A 16,544-nucleotide genomic window follows, 5' to 3' on the forward strand; every position below is an offset into this window, starting at 1 on the left:
GCCGCTTGACGTTTCCCAAGCAGCAAATTTGTGCCGCTTGTCGTCAAAACGTCAAATCGGTGGCTGGTGAAAGGGGGTGGGGTTGTGCAATACACATGTCAACAAATGGGAGTTTGTTATGATTCAGATACAGATTAGATGAGTCGTGGCTTGTTAAATATGGGCACCGAACTGCAGCACTACTATCTGGAGCTTTCCCCCGATCCAATTCGCTTCGATGGCACGGGGCTGTTGACGAACGTGTTTTTCGACGATGCCAAACAACAGGTAAGGAAATGGGCTCTCAAGCCCAACTAAGCAGCCGTTTAATCCGATCCAAATTCCCTCTTCCAGGTTATCGCCGTACGTTCCGGTGGGGCGACGGGAATCGTAGTGAAGGGTGCGCGAGATGGGGAGAATTTCGTGTTCTGCATGGACCTACACTCGGCCGACGCTCCCGATGCGCAGATCCGCTCGATAAAGTTCTCCATCGACAATCAGGTGCTGGCCGTGCAGCGCAGCGAAACGTCGGTGGAGTTCATCAGCTTTCTGCCGAACCATCGGCCCAACCTGCAGGAGATGCTGCTGTACAAAGGCAAAAGCATGATCAACGGGTTTGTGTGGGTGCAGGAGCGGCAGGTCGCCCTGTTCACCAACGTCGGCGTGGAGATACTGATGGTGAACTTCGAGAAGCGGTCGCTCAAATCGCTCAAATCGCTAAACATCACGATGAACTGGTTCAGCTACTGTCCGAGCTCGAAGTTTGCGCTGCTCTCCTCGAACCTTGGAACGATTCTGACGCCGATCATTTTGAAGCCCTCCACGATCACCAAGCTACCCAGGCTGGAGTGTACGTAGTGGTGGAGCCAGTCATTTACATTGATTTTATCTAATTTTTAAACTCTCGATCGTTCAACTGTTTCCAGTGGGCATCGATCAGGGCTGCATGGGCAAGGATGTGACGCTCGCTCAGCTGTACGGCACGAACGCAATACTGATACTACGCCAGCCACCGAACCGGCCGTTCGAGGTGGTAATCTATCTGCTGAACGGTCCGGGACTGGCACCGAAAAAGTCCCACATTCTCAAGCTGGGCCAAAGCGGACGGTTCGCCATGAACGTGGTCGACGATGTGGTGATCGTGCATCATCAGGCGACGGCCAGCTCGATGCTGTTCGACATTGCGCTTAGCAGCAGTGAAACGGAACACGGCACGGGGGCCACCATTCACTCGCCGATCATACCGGCAAAACCGATCCGACCGTTTCAGCTCGAAGTACCGAGCATTTCGCTGGACGGGAAAACGATGAACTGTGAATTGTGTACGTGGTGGATCCGTCCAATGGGTAGTTGAAGTTGCTATAATGGATATTCCTTTCCCCGCATTTCCAGATACGAAAGATTGGGTGCTCTTTCAGCCAAACATTGTGATCGACTCGAAGCTGGGCTGCCTGTGGTTCGTTCAGCTGAAGCTGAGTGCTCTCTGCGCACTCATCACGGACCGCTTGCGCTTGGTGGAGTTCCTGCTACAGCGAAGCGAGGGTAAAACCGTCATCCTTACGGTGCTAAAGGACATGATGAGCACGACGTACAGTGGCACGATGCTGCCCGTGATCGAGAGCATCTTCAACAAGCTGAACGTGCTGTACAAAAGCGTACTGGACAGTGAGCTGCAGAGCCAGATGGCACTGATGTCGCTGGCCAAATCGCCGATGAAAGTCCCCACTCCGCCGAGGGTGCTGATCGATCAGGCCGACATGTACACGATCGTGTTCTCCACCATCATCGACGCACCGCAGATGGGAAAGATTCTGCTGCTCTACCTAAACTCGCTAGCCCGCAATGGAATCAACGCGAATCACGAGCTGAGCAAGGCGCTACTGATCGACCTGGTCAGTCACAAGCAGTTCGATACGTTACAATTTCTGTTGAAATATTCAGCACTGAACGAATCGAAAGCGTTGGCCTGCTTCTTGCTGTCGCTGTCGAACGTCGACTATCCGGTCATATCGCAGATGGCACTCGACATGCTGGCACGGTTGAATGCGAACGAGATCATCCTGGAGGTGCTGCTGGAGCGGGGCCAGGTGATCGATGCGTTGCGATTGGCCAAACAGATGCCCGGGGCGGACTCGTTGCCGGCGAGAAAGTACCTCGAAGCGGCATATAAAACCGGCGATCCGTTGATCTTTCACTCGGTGTACAACTTTTTCCAGATGAAGAACGTACGGCTGCGCGGGTGTCCTGACTTTTTGAAGCGTAAGTGCAGCCGGGAGAGAGGAAACTAATTTTGTACTAAATCATATCGATGTTTCCCTTTTTCCAGATGAACAATGTGGCGAGTATGTGCAATATTATCAAAGTTTAATCGCTAACCAATGCTTGTAAGAGGCAAAAGAGGCAAAAGATAGGAAATGGGAAGGAAGAATGTAAAACTGTACTGTCTGTATGCATAGCATTCCGTGGTGTGATCCTGTAACCATGGTTATAGGAGATCAACCAGTGTTACACCAGTACACGGGTCGAGTCAGTTAGCGTTAGTAAGAGCTCGATAAAAGTAATATATATTTATTCGTACATAATAACAACGATGTCGTTGCACGTTAAAGCAAAAAGATATCACTGATTGGTTGTGCCATCGCTTGGAATGGATTGCATTACAGTGTCATCCTAGAAAAGAGTTTTCAAATCGCATTAGAACGAAAACGCATTTGGTACATGATTCACAATTTACGGGTAGAAAGAAAGCTTACCGTTTTGAACCACATGGTGTTGGGTCGGAAAATCATTCTCGAAATGAAACCCATCTTGCTGACCGGTGCAATCGCGTGCATGTGCAGATGCTTCACGCTCGTAAACGGTGGAATGTGAAACCCAAAGGAAGCTTCCGACGGATCAATGCCCCTGCTGCTTTGCATGTAATTAACCAGCTCACGCTTCAGTTCTTCAACTAGATCGAAGTGGAAGTGGTAAGTGGGAGAGGAGAAAGAGTATGTGGGTGTTTGTGAAAAAAAACCCAATTTATCTATTCGCTCATTCCCTTGGCTCATATTACGTACGCAAGGGCTTATCAGCAGCGGTGAGTGAGTTTACGTTTTCCAGATGGTGGTTCGGGATGGCCAGATAATGGAAGTCCGATGCCGGCCGAATGTCCTTGAAGATACAGATGCGCTCATTTTGGAACACGATATCCGTCGCCGGATCGTTGCCGGTGGCAATTTTGCAGAAAATACAGTTCGGCAGTGTACTTTGCACGGAAGCCATGGGTTGCTGTGTTGCTGTGTCGTTCGATTGTTTCCCTGCCCGTTTTTGTATTGCTGTGAATGTCATTCATGTCATACGGTGGCGCACAGAAGGCAGGGTTGTGCTGAGAAGCTACGTGATTTTAAACCATTTGAAATTTCTACCGTTTTCCGTTATATTTCACCTCATGAAGGAATCATTTTCGCTTTCTATTCCACAAATCCCAAATACAACACAAAGTAATGAATGAGTGGATTTTTTCGGGGGGTATTTTTTTATTTTCCGTTGTCGAATTACATCGTTCCCTATCACGTGACATACAGCATGGTTTTTGTTCGTTGATCGGTTTGACACCGAAATCGGATGACCGCATTCGCCGTAGCGAATTCGCTCCAGAAAGGGGAATCGTTCATACACAGATGCAACATAAATAATTGTTCGATTCTTACTCGATATTGACTAAACACGTTCGTAACTAACGGTAGGGAATAGTAGTAGTTTTGGTAGAAATTATGCTAACAATCAGACGCATTTCACAGCTTCAACGCCAACTCGCCGCGAAAGTGGTTGAAAGTCCATCGTGGTGTGGAGTTTCCTTCTTTAATCCGAAGAGCGGATGGTTTCCGGAATGGCCACTAGAAAACCACACCACACAGAGCGAGAGAGAGAGAGAGAGAAAGAGAACAAATCCACCAACACCGAGGGGAGGTGACGATTCTTCAACCCACTCTGGGCGGAGCGCTAAGCTTCAGCGTACTGGGACCCTTGTCAGTACTGGAATCGTTTGCGTAAGGACCACTTTCCACGAAACATTCGGGCGTGCGGATGGAACACTCCTCCACGACCACCGCATCACAGCGCGGACATTTTAGACGCTTCATTACCGGCGCCTTACCCGTCCCCGTTTCAACGCTTTGCGCCGCTCCCCCATTGCCATCGGTTCCGTTGGGCGTCTCCACCGGAACGGTACAAAAGTTGGCCGCACACTGCTGATGCATTGCGTGGCCACAGTCACCCATCACGACGATCGGTTGCCGTTCGGTGTTGTAAAGCCGGGCGCGACACACGATACACTTGATCGACTTTACCGCCAGTCCGCGCATCGCAATCTTGCGCTCGCGGGCCAACATCGCGTGCAGATCGTTGCCCAGTATGCGTGATGTGGTTTGTAGCAGTAGCGTTTCGTACGCCGAATTGGAAAGCATACCAATCAGCAGGTGCTTAATGTCGCCAAAGTTGCCCGTGCTGGTGCTACCGGACGACGTCAGCACCAGCTGGACCAGCTTCGAAAGGTCGACGAATTCGCTCGCCGAATGGAGAATGTTTTTCGTGACCGTGGTCAGATCGGACCGGGCCAGCACGATGTGCAGCAGCGAGAACCACAGCTGCTCCCGGTCGCTTTCCGTCAGCACGGAGGAGGCACGCGTGCACAGGGCGCTCACCTGCAGGGCGCACATTTCGGCCGAACTTTCCGGCGCATCCTTGAGCGTTTCCACGGCCACGGCGTAGGCGGACTGGTAGTCGCCCTGCTTCTCGTAGAGGTAGATCAGCGGAGCGTTCAGCTCGTAGCGCTTGATCGTCCGGACGGCATTGTCTAGCCGGTAGGAGTCGTTCGACTTGAGAAACTCGATCACCTCCTCCGGCCGGTACTGGCACAGCAGCTCCAGGTATCGCTCCAGATCCGTCGTTTCCAGCTGGATCGATTGCTTGAGCAGTGCCTCGAGAAAGCGAAACAGTCGCTCGGGAACGGCTGCCTGCTCGAGCAGCTGCAGAAAGTGGCTCAAGTAGCGCATGAAGCTGTCCACCAGCACCCGCACGGCCTGCTCGCAGTTGATGTCCACCAGCTGGCAGAGATTTTGCACCACCAGCTGGTAGATCTGGCGCCGCGTATCGCTCGCGTGCTGCGAGATGTACGAGAATATCTGCATGCGCCGGAACTCGTCCAGCAGATAGCAGTCGAATATTTCCTCGTACCGCCCGAGCCGCTCCAGCAGATGCTCGGCCACGTGGTAGCAGCGGTTCTGTCGCGCAATGTCCAGCAGCTGCTCCGTCGGCATGTGATCGAGACAGTTCGAGCACAGCAGCTCGAGCCACGTCTGTTCGCGCTCAAAGTGTTCCCGCCTGGACAGTGGTACGTCCGTCGGTGCCGTCAGGTACGCAACGACCTTCTCCAGCAGCAGCTCATTCTCCGGCAGCTCGCGGGACGCTATCTGCTGTGCGATAAAGTTCAGCAGGGCCCCGATCTGTGACCAGGTCGCGTGCTCGGGTGTTAAAATTTCCAGCAAAATGTTAATGATGCGCTGGCGCTGCGAAAGGCCCAGCTCGCCGTTAAACTCCTTCTCCTGGAAGGCAAGCGATATGACGTTAAGGGTTTCGCGCGTGTCAAACTGCAGCAGGCGGCGCAAGTACGGATAAGGCAGCTCGTCTTCCGGCGCCTTGTTGGAGTGTATCACCGTCAGGCAGCGCAACACTTCGTGCTTTACGGTGGGAATGGTTTCCGGCGCAATCTCCCCGGTGGGATAGCCACGGCCGGCGAGGCAGCTCGAGATGTACACCAGCACGCAGTTGCCGAGGTGTAGATCGTCCGTCGCGAGCTCGATCTGTGGAATCAGATCCGTCAGCGAGACGGTGTAATCTCCCAAGGCTTTCGTGTTGAGGTACATCTGCGCACGGTAAAGCCGTTCCTTGCGGCAGATCGTTAGCACTTGATGCAGATCAAGACACTGCCAGTTTAGCTTCAGGATCAAGTTCTCCAGCCGTGTCGTTTCGCCCTTCTTCCAGAAGTATTCGCACATCACTTGCGCAACGCTCGGTGCAACCGCGTCCAGATGGTCGCACTCGATGTGCTTCGCTATGATCTGCAGGTAATGATCGGTGGTGGGAAGCCGATCGTACAGTTCCTCCCAAAGCAGTTGCCTACAAATGGTCAAAGAATGGTGAGTTAAAACATAACGGAAGCGCACGATCCCACTGACCGAAAGTACTTACTTTTCTTGAATCTCTATCAAGCATCCCACTATTGCTTCGAGGCACAGTTCCGGCGTTTTCTTCGTGACACTCAGATACTCCTCGTACATGCGCAGTATTCGGTCCTTCGAAGAAACGAGTCGCCGATGTCGTCCTGCCGCCGCCCGATACCCTTCAATCGCTAGCTCGATCGCTTCGTCCCACCGTTGCATCGAGGTAAGGTAGGATATCCGATCGCTCCACGCCCGAGCACTGATGCCGTGCAGACTCTTGCCACCCAGCAGGTACAGCTGATTGCCCTGCGACACTACCGTGTTGTAGCAAGCGGCTGCCCCAGCCAGGGCGAGCGCCGGTGACACGTTGCCCCCCGTCGCCAGGCCCTTGAACTGTGCCGAGTTGTACATGAGCCCCACGTTCGACAGGTCGATCACCTCCAGCTCCCGGTTCGTGCGCACGTCGGACAGGTGCAGCACTTCCTTCGTGTCGAGACAGGCGATCGATTTCGGCCCAAGCCAGTGGATGGCGAGCAGATTGTACGACAGCTGAATGTGCCGCAGGAAGAGCAACGATATGCGCCCGCTGTTGTAGATGATTTGATGGAAGAACAGGTCGCTGCCACGTGCCGCCGCCAGGACCGGATCGATGCTGCGCGTCGAATCGGCCGCCTGGATGAGCACCATCTGCCAGGCCAGCAACGGCAGACAGTCCGGGTAGCCCGCCATGGGATGAAATTTGATCACCTTCAGCCGGGGCCGTATCAGCACGACGAAAAACTTGCTCAGCGTGGCCAGCGCCACGATGGTGTACGTTTTCAGCGGGTGTTCCTCGTCGCCGAGCAGCAGCGGCTCGACCGTACACACCTCACCGCGGGCCCCACTGAACAGGCAGCGCGAATCGCATCCCCGTATGCCAAGCCTTCGGGTAAAGTTTAAGCTCCACACCGAGCCGCCCGAATCGGAGCAAAGGGCCAGAGCGGGCCGGTTCGTCCACTTCAGATGCAGCACACCCGTGTTCGGTGTGATCACTTCGTTCAGCGTCCTGATCACGTCGCCCGTTTGTGTGTCAATCATGAGGATGGCCCCGCGCGCAAAGCCGGCCAGCAGGCGGGAGCTGTCCTCGTTAAATGCCATCGCCGATACGGCGCCCTGTGTGATTCCCTCCTGGCAGCACCACTTCAGCGTTTGCGTACAGTCGAACGCAAGAATATGCCCGTGCGACGTACCGACGGCAATCATCATCGAGACGGCGCACGATGTGGCCAGCCCGGCGTCCACACGATCGACGGCCGAGGTCAGCTGGGCCGTTACGCCGTGCAGCACGACGTGGCGCAGAATTGACTCGAGCTTCAGCTGTTCCTCCAGGGACGGAGTCGGTGTGGTTCCGCCGCGGATCAGATCGTCGTCCGCGATGGAGGTTTGCGTGCCGGTGCCATTTCCGTTCGACTGCCGCACACCGAGCGCCGACACGCTGTCCAGATCGCTGTCGATTTCGCTCAGCACACTCTCGAGCGTGGGCAGCGTATCGACGGCCGGGATTGCGTACTCTTCATCATCCAGCTAGAACGAAAGCCGGGGGTTGGTGGGCGTTAGATATTGGTTTCCCTCCTCCCCGAGGGGGAGGATGTGATGTTAATCATCTTCCCCGCGCTTCTCCGCATTCCAGCACTGGGAACCGTATACGTACCTCTTCGATGTCGAGCTGGAGCGATTCCGCCAGCAGACTGTCGTTCGACCCATGGTCGGAATCGAGCAGCGAGTGCAACGATGGCGCCTTCAGCGTGTTCATTCTGCGTGCAGCGTGCCGTTAAATGCGATCCATTAAACACGAGCCTGTTTCAATACTGCAACATTTCGGATAAGTAGGGAATGGAAAATAGCCCTTTATCACCTTTTTGCACTTGCAGCTACTTTGACAGCTGCCTGTGACAGTTCGTCGTTTGCACAGGCCAAGGTGTATACAGTGTGTGTTTGTTTACATTCTTTTTTGGCGGATTTCGTAGAAAACTTAAATTGTGCGGGAAGAATCGACTTCCGAATCCTGTTGGCACGGATTCTCAGAGCGTGGTAAGTTAGTTGGAGAGCGATTTTGGTAACATTTTTTTGGCATTCGTCAACGGACAATGGTTCAAATTCAAACTCTTATTCCATTCTATTCCACTTGGCCTGCTGACATTGCATTGTTTTTGCATCAGTTTCGCTCTCAGCTGATACGCAGTACGCAAAAGTGTGGGAATGCAATAAAATTCTCCAAACTGGTGCGCCTTCCGTCCGGTGGTGCTGTTATGCAAAGTCCCGATGAATGCAATCATTGCACTGTGCCACTTCTGTGAAGTTCATGGTAAGAATGGTGCGCTTGTTGCGAGATGAAAAAAGGCTCAACCATGATATCACGATGTTTACGTTTTAGGACCGGGCGCTATTTTCTGCACGCAAACGTTGCGCGAAACAAACATCCAGCAGCTGGACATAAGCTTCGATATCGACCGGAAGGGATGTGCCGCGTGCAACTCAATCGGCAACAATATTGGGCTCGTGAGTCGCGACCCGGAAAGCAATGCCAACTTTGTCAGCAGCCAGATACCGGTGCTGGTGGAGACGGTACCGCTCGTTAAGACGGCCGCCTTCCGGAGTCTCAGCTCGGAGGTGAGCTGTACGCCTTCCGAGGGTGGGTTCGTGTTCTTTGGCGATGCCAAGCATGGGCACGTGCTCAGTCACGCATTTCATTTGGTCGACTCGGAGGCCCGCGGCTTCCAGAAGCGGTTCTCCATCGTGATACTGATGAAGGACAAGATGTTTCTGCTGAACACACAGCCCTTTCTGGCTGACTGTATGGGGAAGATTTCGCGAGAGCTGCAGGAGTATGCGCGTCTCGTGCACGAGGAAGATCTACGCCGGCAGGGCCTGGACAGGGCGCAGCGGATCAACAAATGCTACGGAAGTGGATCAACCAGCAATGCCACGAACATTACCGCCAATCGGTCGCTGATCGAGCTGACGGGAAAGGAGTCAATTTACGCTTACGTGCATGCTCATTTTTCTTTTATCCTTTGGGCGGGTGCTCGATATTTGACGGAAAGCCTTACACTCGGCTGTCCTTCGACGCCGGTGTGGTTGGGAAAGGAAACGGAAGAGGGATTTGCGATCGTACAGTCCGACAAGGAGGGTTACCAGATGCGTCGGCTCGGGCTCGGGGCCGGGGACAAACCCCCCTTCGATCAGGTGGACGAGCTAACGCGCGCCAAATACTCGCTGCGGATGTTTCGAAGCATTTTAAAGTCCAACTTCCTGTCCGTTTGCTACTGTGCGCTGACGGGCATACAGATCGTGATCCGCGGCACACCGGTGAAGGGTTACTGTTTGGTGGCGAATTTGAAAAAGTTCCTTCCCGAGGCACTGCACAAGCTGGCGCGGGCACACGCCGAAACGTACACGTCGGCGAACGAGTTTCGCATCATCAACCTGAAGCAGGAAGCGATTGCGCCACACTCGTCGAGCAGCATTATGCGCGTAGATCTGGTCGACGATCAGGACAAGGACACGGTGGCCGTGTGCGCATGGGAGGGAGAATTGCCAAGCAAATGTAAGCAGTGGAAGCAATTGCTTTTGCTTTCTCATAGAACAGTAAGTGATAAGGTGTTTTTTCGCCATTTCAGTGCCCAGTCTTCTGCAGAAGATCATCAAGGCCATCGACGAGGAGTTGTTCAACGACCATGCGTTGGATAAACATTTACGGGTATTGGTGGAGGAGTGGAAAAAGTAAGCAATCTGTGGCAGAAGCCGAACTATGTTATCAAAAAATCAACAAATTTCCTCTCTTCCACAGCAAAGTGGTGTGCATTCGAAAGGTGAGCTCGAACCAGGACGTGGCCAAAATTAAAAAGATAATGGGCGTTCAGCAGCAGGACCAAGTTCTGATCAACTATTGGTATAACCATCTTTAAGGGATCCTTTACACTGTTGGGTGTAAAGCGTATTGGTATTATTATAAGTGCAGCGTGCCTTACAATCAGCTTGGCTGATAATTACTGTTCGAGACAATAAATGATTTTCCTTGACGAAGACCGTGTCCATGAAGCTTTCAATGGGAGAAATATCACCGCATAAGACTGAACAATCGGACTACTTCAAAACCAAAACCCTTCCTGACCTGCACCACCTTCCAGCACTGAACCGCAAACGGACAACAGACGAACTTTTCTTTCAGCAGTTCCTCCAAATCATCCAGGAACCATCGCTTCACACGCGCACACACTCACACACGGGATACACCACACCACAGGGCTGTTTCATGTTGGAATCGATCTTTCTTCCTTGTATTTCTCTTCACCAACGCCTACTTACACCAAAATAGAACACGATTTGCGCTGCACTTCTTCGGTGGCTTTCCCGAATGTTATCGTAGTTGTTGCTGTTGTTGTTGTTGTTGTTCTGAGGAAGTGCAATCCAAACCGCCATCGCCGCCGTTGCCGTGACAATCGAACCAGCAGTAGGCTTAGTTCTTGTAACCGCAGCTGCTGCGACGACCGCGAGCCTTCTCGAACTTGCGGCCCTTCGACTGCACGTACGGGCGGGTGTTGGAGTGCGGCACGCCCGGCGCACGGCCGAAGTGCTTGAATACCTCGCGGGCGGTTCGCTTGCCCTGCATCAGGACGGTGTTCCTTCCGGTCGGGGAGAGCAGCGCCAGCTGATCGAACGTGTAGATCTTGCCACCGTTCTTCAGAATGCGCTGGCGGGCCTTATCGGTCACGCGGAGTGCGCACACGTTCAGCTTCGGCACATCCATCATGCGCACATCGTTCGTCACGGTGCCGATCACGACGGCGACCGACTTCTCGTCCTTGCCGCGCAGCTTCATCAGATGGGCCACACGGTTGAGCGACATGGGCGGATGGTTCGTGCGGCTCATGAACAGACGACGCATCACGATCTTGTTGAACTTCTTTTTCGTGCGTCGGTACAGGAAGCGGTACAGCTGGGAAGGGGGGAAAACAAGCGGTAAGTTAATCCATTTTCACATTCCATCACCACGCCGCCAGTCCACGCCGGGTCCACACCGCAGCAACTTACCTTCACCAGCAGCGAAAGGTACACGTCCAACGACTTTGGTCGAGTACGACGGACCTTGCGGTCCCACTTATGATTGATATCGATACCCTGTGCGAGGGGAACGAGAAGAAAGAAACCATCATTATTAATTCACTGCCCACATTTTCCAATTCTCGAACGCGTTTGGTCGAATTGGGCCGGCCAACACCATCGCCGGAGCGGTGTGTGTTGGTGTGGTGGTAGCCAACTTTGACAGACAACAACGCATGCAGCACGCAAGCAGCCGCACGGCGACCGACAACTTTCACTTATTTTCGGTATCTTTGCAATCGAAACAACGAGCAACACGGGTACGACGATCTGCCGGCGTGTAGCTACGGATGTCGGTTAAAGTTGCGCCACTTATTTACCATTTCGCGTGGGAAAAATACAATCTAACACAGCACTGCCCCAGAACAACTCCTTACCATGTTCAAGACCGGAAAAAGAAAGAACCAGAGCTGCCAACCTACAAGACGTCAAAGTGTGTGAAACGCCAGCTGTCAAATGGGCCGGACGCAGTCGATATTTTGCACCGGGCGTGTAGCAATGGGAATTGTATGACATTTTCATCGGGAAATGACATTTGAATTTGAAATTATGAGTTTAGCTCGGATAATGAACGTTACAGATTTTATGTTCGTAAACTGGTCAGCATTCTGGAACGGAAGATGCCATTTTTTGAGGGTTGTCCTTAAATTTTAAATTGTAAACAATTTTACACGAAAAAGTCTTTTAGTACGAAATACCTATCTGCAGTAATTGAAGAGCGAATAGAAAGTGACTTTTGGATTTGAGGTTCGTGTGATCAACAACAAACGGATATCGAGAAATAGTTAATGGTCATTTGTTGTGTGTGGTATCATCATTAACTATATTCTATTGTTTTTTCTTGCAATTAAAGCATCCTGCATGGAGGAGAATGAGAAGAAACCTTACACGATTTAAGCCAACATGATTGCGTTAACGCAAACGATCCATTTTTATTGTACCTTTGCCACACCACGGTATAAAAAATATCACATTGTCAGTCTAGGTTTTTAATGTCCTCCAGCATGTACCACTTTTTAAACCGATCCACTGCCCGCTCCCATGCCCGCATCTGCTTCAATCGTTTCGCACGTTGCGCCCCATCGGGTGCGAATGTTTTGTCCACCTTCCTTAGCTCCGCCAGCTGCCGTTTCGTGCTCCAGATGCCACAGTTCAACCCGGCCATATACATTGCCCCCAGTGCGGACGAGTCTGCCACCTCGCCCCGTTCCACCTCGATCCCGGTCAGATCGGCCAGCGTTTGGCAGATGAAATCGTTCTTCGAAACCCCTCCATCGACCCGGATGCAGGTGAAGGAGAAGCCGGTTTCCCGCAGCGCACAGTCGTACAGGAGGGCCACACGAAACGCGAGACTTTCCAGCAGAGCGCGCACCATGTGCTCTTTGCGCGTGGAAGGCTTAATGCCAATGAATCCACTTCCGGCGGTATCGTCACGAATCGGTGGCTAGACAAGAATCACGAGAAACCATGGGAGGTCAATAAAAATAAGGCAAATAAGGAGCTACTAAACTACTTACACCAAGTCCACTGAACGCTGGTACGAAGAGGACACCGTCCGAGTTGGGCACCGACAGTGCCATCGCGGCACTTGCGGCCGGATCGTCGAACAAACCCACATTGAGGGCCCATTCGATGATGGAGCCCGTATCGTTGGACGAGCCCTCCATGAGGTAGATAATGTCCGGCGGCGAACCAGCTCCGCCCCGCAGCTTGTAGCCGATCAGCGGATACAGCCCGTGTACCGAGGCAAGGCACTTTGTTCCAGTGTTCACGTTCAGAAAGGAGCCCGTACCCATCGTGATCTTCACGTCGCCCCGCTCGAAGCAACAGTTGCCCCACAGCGAAGCCGCCTGGTCGCTTACCGAGGCGGCTATTTTGATTCTCGCTCCCAGCAGTGTCTCGTGCACGTGGCCAAAGTCGTACGAATTGTCCACCACCTTCGGTAGCAGCTCTTTCTGGAGGTTGAAAGGGCAAAGTTACGAGAGAATTCCACAATTCACAAATTATAAAAGCACGTACCTTAATGGAAAACAGATTTAATGCCCAACCGGCCCACTCTTGCCCGAAAGGATCGTAAATTCCGGTCGAGGTGCAGTTGGTTACATCGCTTATATGCTCCACCTGCTGCGTAAGATCCGTGCCCTGGCGCAAACGATACAGGAGCCAGGAATCGATCGTCCCGTACAGAACGCTACCGAGCTTTAGGTCCTCCTGCACGGCGGGATTGTTCTGCAGCACCCAGGCCAACCGTAGCGTGATCTGTGGGTTCATCAGCTTGATCACGCTGCCCGCCAGAAACCGTTTACTGCGGGTAACGAAATGCAGCACGCTTGCACCGAATTTCAGCAAACGGAGCGTGAAACTCTCGTTCCAGTCCTTCACAAGCTGATCGGCCCGCAAATCCTTCCAGGTGATGAAGTTGTGATACACCTGGCCCGTGTTCCGATTCCAGCAGGTAAAGCTGTTCCGCTGCGTCGCTATCGCCAAGCAGGTGAGCTGTTCGATCTTCAGGTTGGCATCTGTTCGGGGAGAGGGAGAGCAACAAGCGGAATGGAGTTACTTTTTAAATCTGGAACGGGCACGTCATTAGTGCTAGGTGGTGACGTTAAGCCATGCACCATGAACACCACTCTTTCCACCACGTTTCGCATCGATTAGATAACCGCCATTAACGATAATGACTGCTCACTGACCTTCCGTCGCCTGTCGGATCACCTGCAGCACACTGGTCCACAGTTTTTCGGGGCTTATTTCAACCCACCCTGGAGCTGGATAGATCAAATCAACCTACAAAAAATAATGCGTTAATTACTCCCCTGTTTTTTGTTTGCACGAGCTCTTGGCGCGAACGTTCTTACATGATCATAGGCGGTGCCGACCGTGACCGGTTGTCCGTTTGTTGGGGCCGCGTAGATGATGCACCGAATCGTCGTTGTGCCAACGTCGAGCGTAGCGATGTATTGCCGATCGGTTGCTGCCATTTCACGGGCAGTGGGCGCGGGTGGATAGGGGGAGGAGTAATTGGGGACCGTTGTTTGCCGCTGTTGTTGTTGCCACTTAAACACCACTTGAACCTTACGCCATCACAACATGGACAACTACGCTACACAAAAACCAAAGAGAGAGAGAGGGCAGAGTACGCTAGAGGAAAGCCCCTCTCGAAGGAACACAAATCACTACTTCCGACTGGGATGATAAGGCGCCGCCCCTGGGAGAGGACGACGAAACAACACGGACTGCGATGTTGCCGCACCACTTGCGCAAGACGCTCTGCCAGATCGTCGTCATCGTCATCGAGCGCAGACCGGTGGTGGCGGTTTCAATTTAAGCCGATAAAATCGTCGATAGAAGTAAACCCCCGACGATGGTGGTGGGGATGGCGATAGATGTTTGATGCTGGGGGGTCAGTGCGGCGAGCCATACCCCATTTCGTATGTATGCGGTGCGGAGTCGTGCGCTGGGGAGGAAAGAAACGGGAACCATTTCATTGATTAACGCACACCGTTTGTGTGTCTTGCTTTGTTATGCTTCGCTGGAGGAGATTGGAGTGAAAGTAGGCGTTCGGTATGCTGATTGGTTTTGCTGAAATTAAATGGAGCATACCTTTTGTGGGGTGCGGCGATAGGCCGGGAGCGTGGCAATACGACTCTAGGCGGCTATTGGAAGTAGAAGAAATTTGGACCGATTCACTGATAACAACAATTCGCCGGGATAAACTATTTACAGCAGGCACGATCTGCTTATCATGATAATTCGCTGAGCATATTGTACGATACCTTCAAAAGCATGGAACGAAGCACAATATAAATATAGAATAGTTTTACTTCAAAAGCGAACAATGAAATAGTTTCAAGATAAATGATTATTTTAATTAAACTGTTCTTCTGGCCGCATTCGTTCCACGGGACGTGTTTATCAACAAGCTCAACTCAACCCCCGCCTACTCTAAACGGACGACGAAAAATCCAAAAACCGGTTTTCACGAGCTCGCAAACGCTCCAACTCGGTGCGATTTTTCCTCGCCGGCGAGCGTTTTTGAAAGTTGTTGCGAGGGCCGCCTGCCAAAAAGCTCGTGCTGGTGTGCGATTGTGTTGGTCGACCAAATTAAATGGCCAAAACAGTAAATACTCTCCACCACTCCTCCTCCTCACCCTCATTGACCCCACGGACTTTTACATTTTATGTATGTTCCATTTTACATCGACATTCGATCTGCCGCCTCACTTGCTCGTCACTTGCTGTCGCATCAGCTGATCCGGTGGTGGTATTCTATGCACTGTCTTCTTCCGCTGGTGATCTTGACGCTGGAGATACTGTAGTTAGTGTTGGGAAAAAGAGCACAATTAGGTGTGCTGTGCGCACACGCACGCACATCTCAGTGTGCGGTGCACATTTCGCACTGTGCGCGCTCTACGCACTGTGCGCGCACTCCGCACTGTGCGCGCACTCCGCACTGTGCGCGCACTCCGCACTGTGCCCGCACTCCGCACTTTTCGCACAGTGCGAGCACACTTCGCACGGTGCGCGCACTTTTCGCACACTCCGCACAGTGCGAGCACACTCCGCACTTTTCGCACACTTCGCACAGCTTCATTTGCTTCACTTTGCACTGTGCGAGCACACTTCGTACCATGGTGGTACGTACACAAAGACCACGACCACACGACCAGTGTCAGCTTTTTCTCTTAGAGTTCATTTACTCAGCCATCGGGTTCGTCTAACAGTGGATGAACTTGGCGGACACCTGACCTCTTCTTTAAAACAACTATGAACTGTGAAGGTCGTAGGTAAACGACGCTCCAGTGGGTTGAGGTTTCTCTTGAATTTGGCTGAGATGAAACGTGTCTGTGCTTGTACTCGGAGCCACCGCTTCGCGATTGTGCAATAAAACAGACAGCTGGTTTCACGCGAAAACTGTTATTCGCGCCGCAGGCTTGCGATAGCAGCGCATGTTTTGATGCAAAAATTACAATTTTCACTCGGAGCCCTAGACAAATTTTGTGATTAACTGAAGAGAAGGGGACATGGGACAGGCCGAGAGGGGGGGGGGGGGGGGGGCGATGGGCATGTGTGTGGTATGAATGTGTGCAAGCGATTTATGGATCTTTGATTCGCCCCGACTTGAACTCGTTGCACCAACGGATCGGAGTCGCTAATGCTAACTGATGCTAATGCTTAAAGGCGGTTTGTCAAAATATGCTCAGTACTACACCACCTGAT

At 52.4% G+C, this 16,544-nt stretch overlaps 5 protein-coding genes across 9 annotated transcripts; 2 read left to right on the forward strand and 3 right to left on the reverse strand.

Annotated features, from left to right (window-relative positions):
• Positions 1–13: 13 nt before the first annotated feature.
• On the forward strand, positions 14–2,574 carry LOC121593856 (regulator of MON1-CCZ1 complex). Its single transcript, XM_041916598.1, has 5 exons — positions 14–267; positions 334–829; positions 906–1,301; positions 1,372–2,238; positions 2,306–2,574. Exons 1-5 carry the CDS (start codon positions 139–141, stop codon positions 2,365–2,367), a joined length of 1,950 nt encoding a protein of 649 aa, XP_041772532.1. The 5' UTR covers positions 14–138; the 3' UTR covers positions 2,368–2,574.
• LOC121593865 (histidine triad nucleotide-binding protein 3-like) lies at positions 2,521–3,285 on the reverse strand. Its single transcript, XM_041916613.1, has 3 exons — positions 3,039–3,285; positions 2,733–2,929; positions 2,521–2,649 (listed from the first exon to the last, which is right to left on the reverse strand). Exons 1-3 carry the CDS (start codon positions 3,241–3,243, stop codon positions 2,599–2,601), a joined length of 453 nt encoding a protein of 150 aa, XP_041772547.1. The 5' UTR covers positions 3,244–3,285; the 3' UTR covers positions 2,521–2,598.
• Positions 3,286–3,477: 192 nt separating this feature from the next.
• Positions 3,478–8,435, reverse strand: LOC121593853 (vacuolar protein sorting-associated protein 8 homolog). The gene is made up of 3 exons (XM_041916591.1): positions 7,873–8,435; positions 6,211–7,745; positions 3,478–6,138 (listed from the first exon to the last, which is right to left on the reverse strand). Exons 1-3 carry the CDS (start codon positions 7,972–7,974, stop codon positions 3,942–3,944), a joined length of 3,834 nt encoding a protein of 1,277 aa, XP_041772525.1. The 5' UTR covers positions 7,975–8,435; the 3' UTR covers positions 3,478–3,941.
• LOC121593858 (folliculin) lies at positions 8,160–10,247 on the forward strand. Its single transcript, XM_041916605.1, has 5 exons — positions 8,160–8,252; positions 8,381–8,526; positions 8,596–9,768; positions 9,842–9,944; positions 10,012–10,247. The coding sequence occupies exons 2-5, from the start codon at positions 8,484–8,486 to the stop codon at positions 10,127–10,129; spliced, it is 1,437 nt and encodes a 478-aa protein (XP_041772539.1). The 5' UTR covers positions 8,160–8,252; positions 8,381–8,483; the 3' UTR covers positions 10,130–10,247.
• Positions 10,248–10,472: 225 nt separating this feature from the next.
• On the reverse strand, positions 10,473–15,268 carry LOC121593857 (60S ribosomal protein L18). Of its 5 annotated transcripts, none has more exons than XM_041916604.1 (7): positions 14,183–14,320; positions 14,018–14,111; positions 13,344–13,843; positions 12,842–13,279; positions 12,430–12,768; positions 11,256–11,342; positions 10,473–11,160 (listed from the first exon to the last, which is right to left on the reverse strand). In XM_041916604.1, exons 1-7 carry the CDS (start codon positions 14,303–14,305, stop codon positions 10,681–10,683), a joined length of 2,061 nt encoding a protein of 686 aa, XP_041772538.1. In that variant the 5' UTR covers positions 14,306–14,320; the 3' UTR covers positions 10,473–10,680. The 5 variants fall into 5 exon arrangements, with proteins under 5 accessions (XP_041772538.1, XP_041772536.1, XP_041772537.1 ...); XM_041916601.1 differs by lacking the exons at positions 10,473–11,160; positions 11,256–11,342 and adding exons at positions 14,928–14,980; positions 15,101–15,268 and having other exon boundaries at positions 12,217–12,768; positions 14,183–14,781; XM_041916599.1 differs by lacking the exons at positions 10,473–11,160; positions 11,256–11,342 and adding an exon at positions 14,928–15,268 and having other exon boundaries at positions 12,217–12,768; positions 14,183–14,781.
• Between the last annotated feature and the right edge of the window lie 1,276 nt (positions 15,269–16,544).

The sequence above is a fragment of the Anopheles merus genome, chromosome 2L, assembly GCF_017562075.2.
Source record: "Anopheles merus strain MAF chromosome 2L, AmerM5.1, whole genome shotgun sequence".
Taxonomy (NCBI): Eukaryota; Metazoa; Arthropoda; class Insecta; order Diptera; family Culicidae; genus Anopheles; species Anopheles merus.

Coding starts and splice junctions, on each gene's coding strand:
- LOC121593856 (XM_041916598.1), top strand. CDS start 139: ATGAGTCGTGGCTTGTTAAATATGGGCACCGAACTGCAGCACTACTAT. Junction 268..333: donor TCGACGATGCCAAACAACAG/GTAAGGAAATGG, acceptor TCCCTCTTCCAG/GTTATCGCCGTACGTTCCGG. Junction 830..905: donor CAAGCTACCCAGGCTGGAGT/GTACGTAGTGGT, acceptor AACTGTTTCCAG/TGGGCATCGATCAGGGCTGC.
- LOC121593865 (XM_041916613.1), bottom strand. CDS start 3,243: ATGGCTTCCGTGCAAAGTACACTGCCGAACTGTATTTTCTGCAAAATT. Junction 2,930..3,038: donor CGCTGCTGATAAGCCCTTGC/GTACGTAATATG, acceptor ACTTCGATCTAG/TTGAAGAACTGAAGCGTGAG. Junction 2,650..2,732: donor ACACCATGTGGTTCAAAACG/GTAAGCTTTCTT, acceptor ACTCTTTTCTAG/GATGACACTGTAATGCAATC.
- LOC121593853 (XM_041916591.1), bottom strand. CDS start 7,974: ATGAACACGCTGAAGGCGCCATCGTTGCACTCGCTGCTCGATTCCGAC. Junction 7,746..7,872: donor TCCAGCTCGACATCGAAGAG/GTACGTATACGG, acceptor CTTTCGTTCTAG/CTGGATGATGAAGAGTACGC. Junction 6,139..6,210: donor TTGATAGAGATTCAAGAAAA/GTAAGTACTTTC, acceptor GACCATTTGTAG/GCAACTGCTTTGGGAGGAAC.
- LOC121593858 (XM_041916605.1), top strand. CDS start 8,484: ATGAATGCAATCATTGCACTGTGCCACTTCTGTGAAGTTCATG. Junction 9,769..9,841: donor GGGAGAATTGCCAAGCAAAT/GTAAGCAGTGGA, acceptor TCGCCATTTCAG/TGCCCAGTCTTCTGCAGAAG. Junction 9,945..10,011: donor TTGGTGGAGGAGTGGAAAAA/GTAAGCAATCTG, acceptor TCTCTTCCACAG/CAAAGTGGTGTGCATTCGAA.
- LOC121593857 (XM_041916604.1), bottom strand. CDS start 14,305: ATGGCAGCAACCGATCGGCAATACATCGCTACGCTCGACGTTGGCACA. Junction 13,844..14,017: donor GATCCGACAGGCGACGGAAG/GTCAGTGAGCAG, acceptor CTCCCCGAACAG/ATGCCAACCTGAAGATCGAA. Junction 11,161..11,255: donor ACCTTTCGCTGCTGGTGAAG/GTAAGTTGCTGC, acceptor CCCCCTTCCCAG/CTGTACCGCTTCCTGTACCG.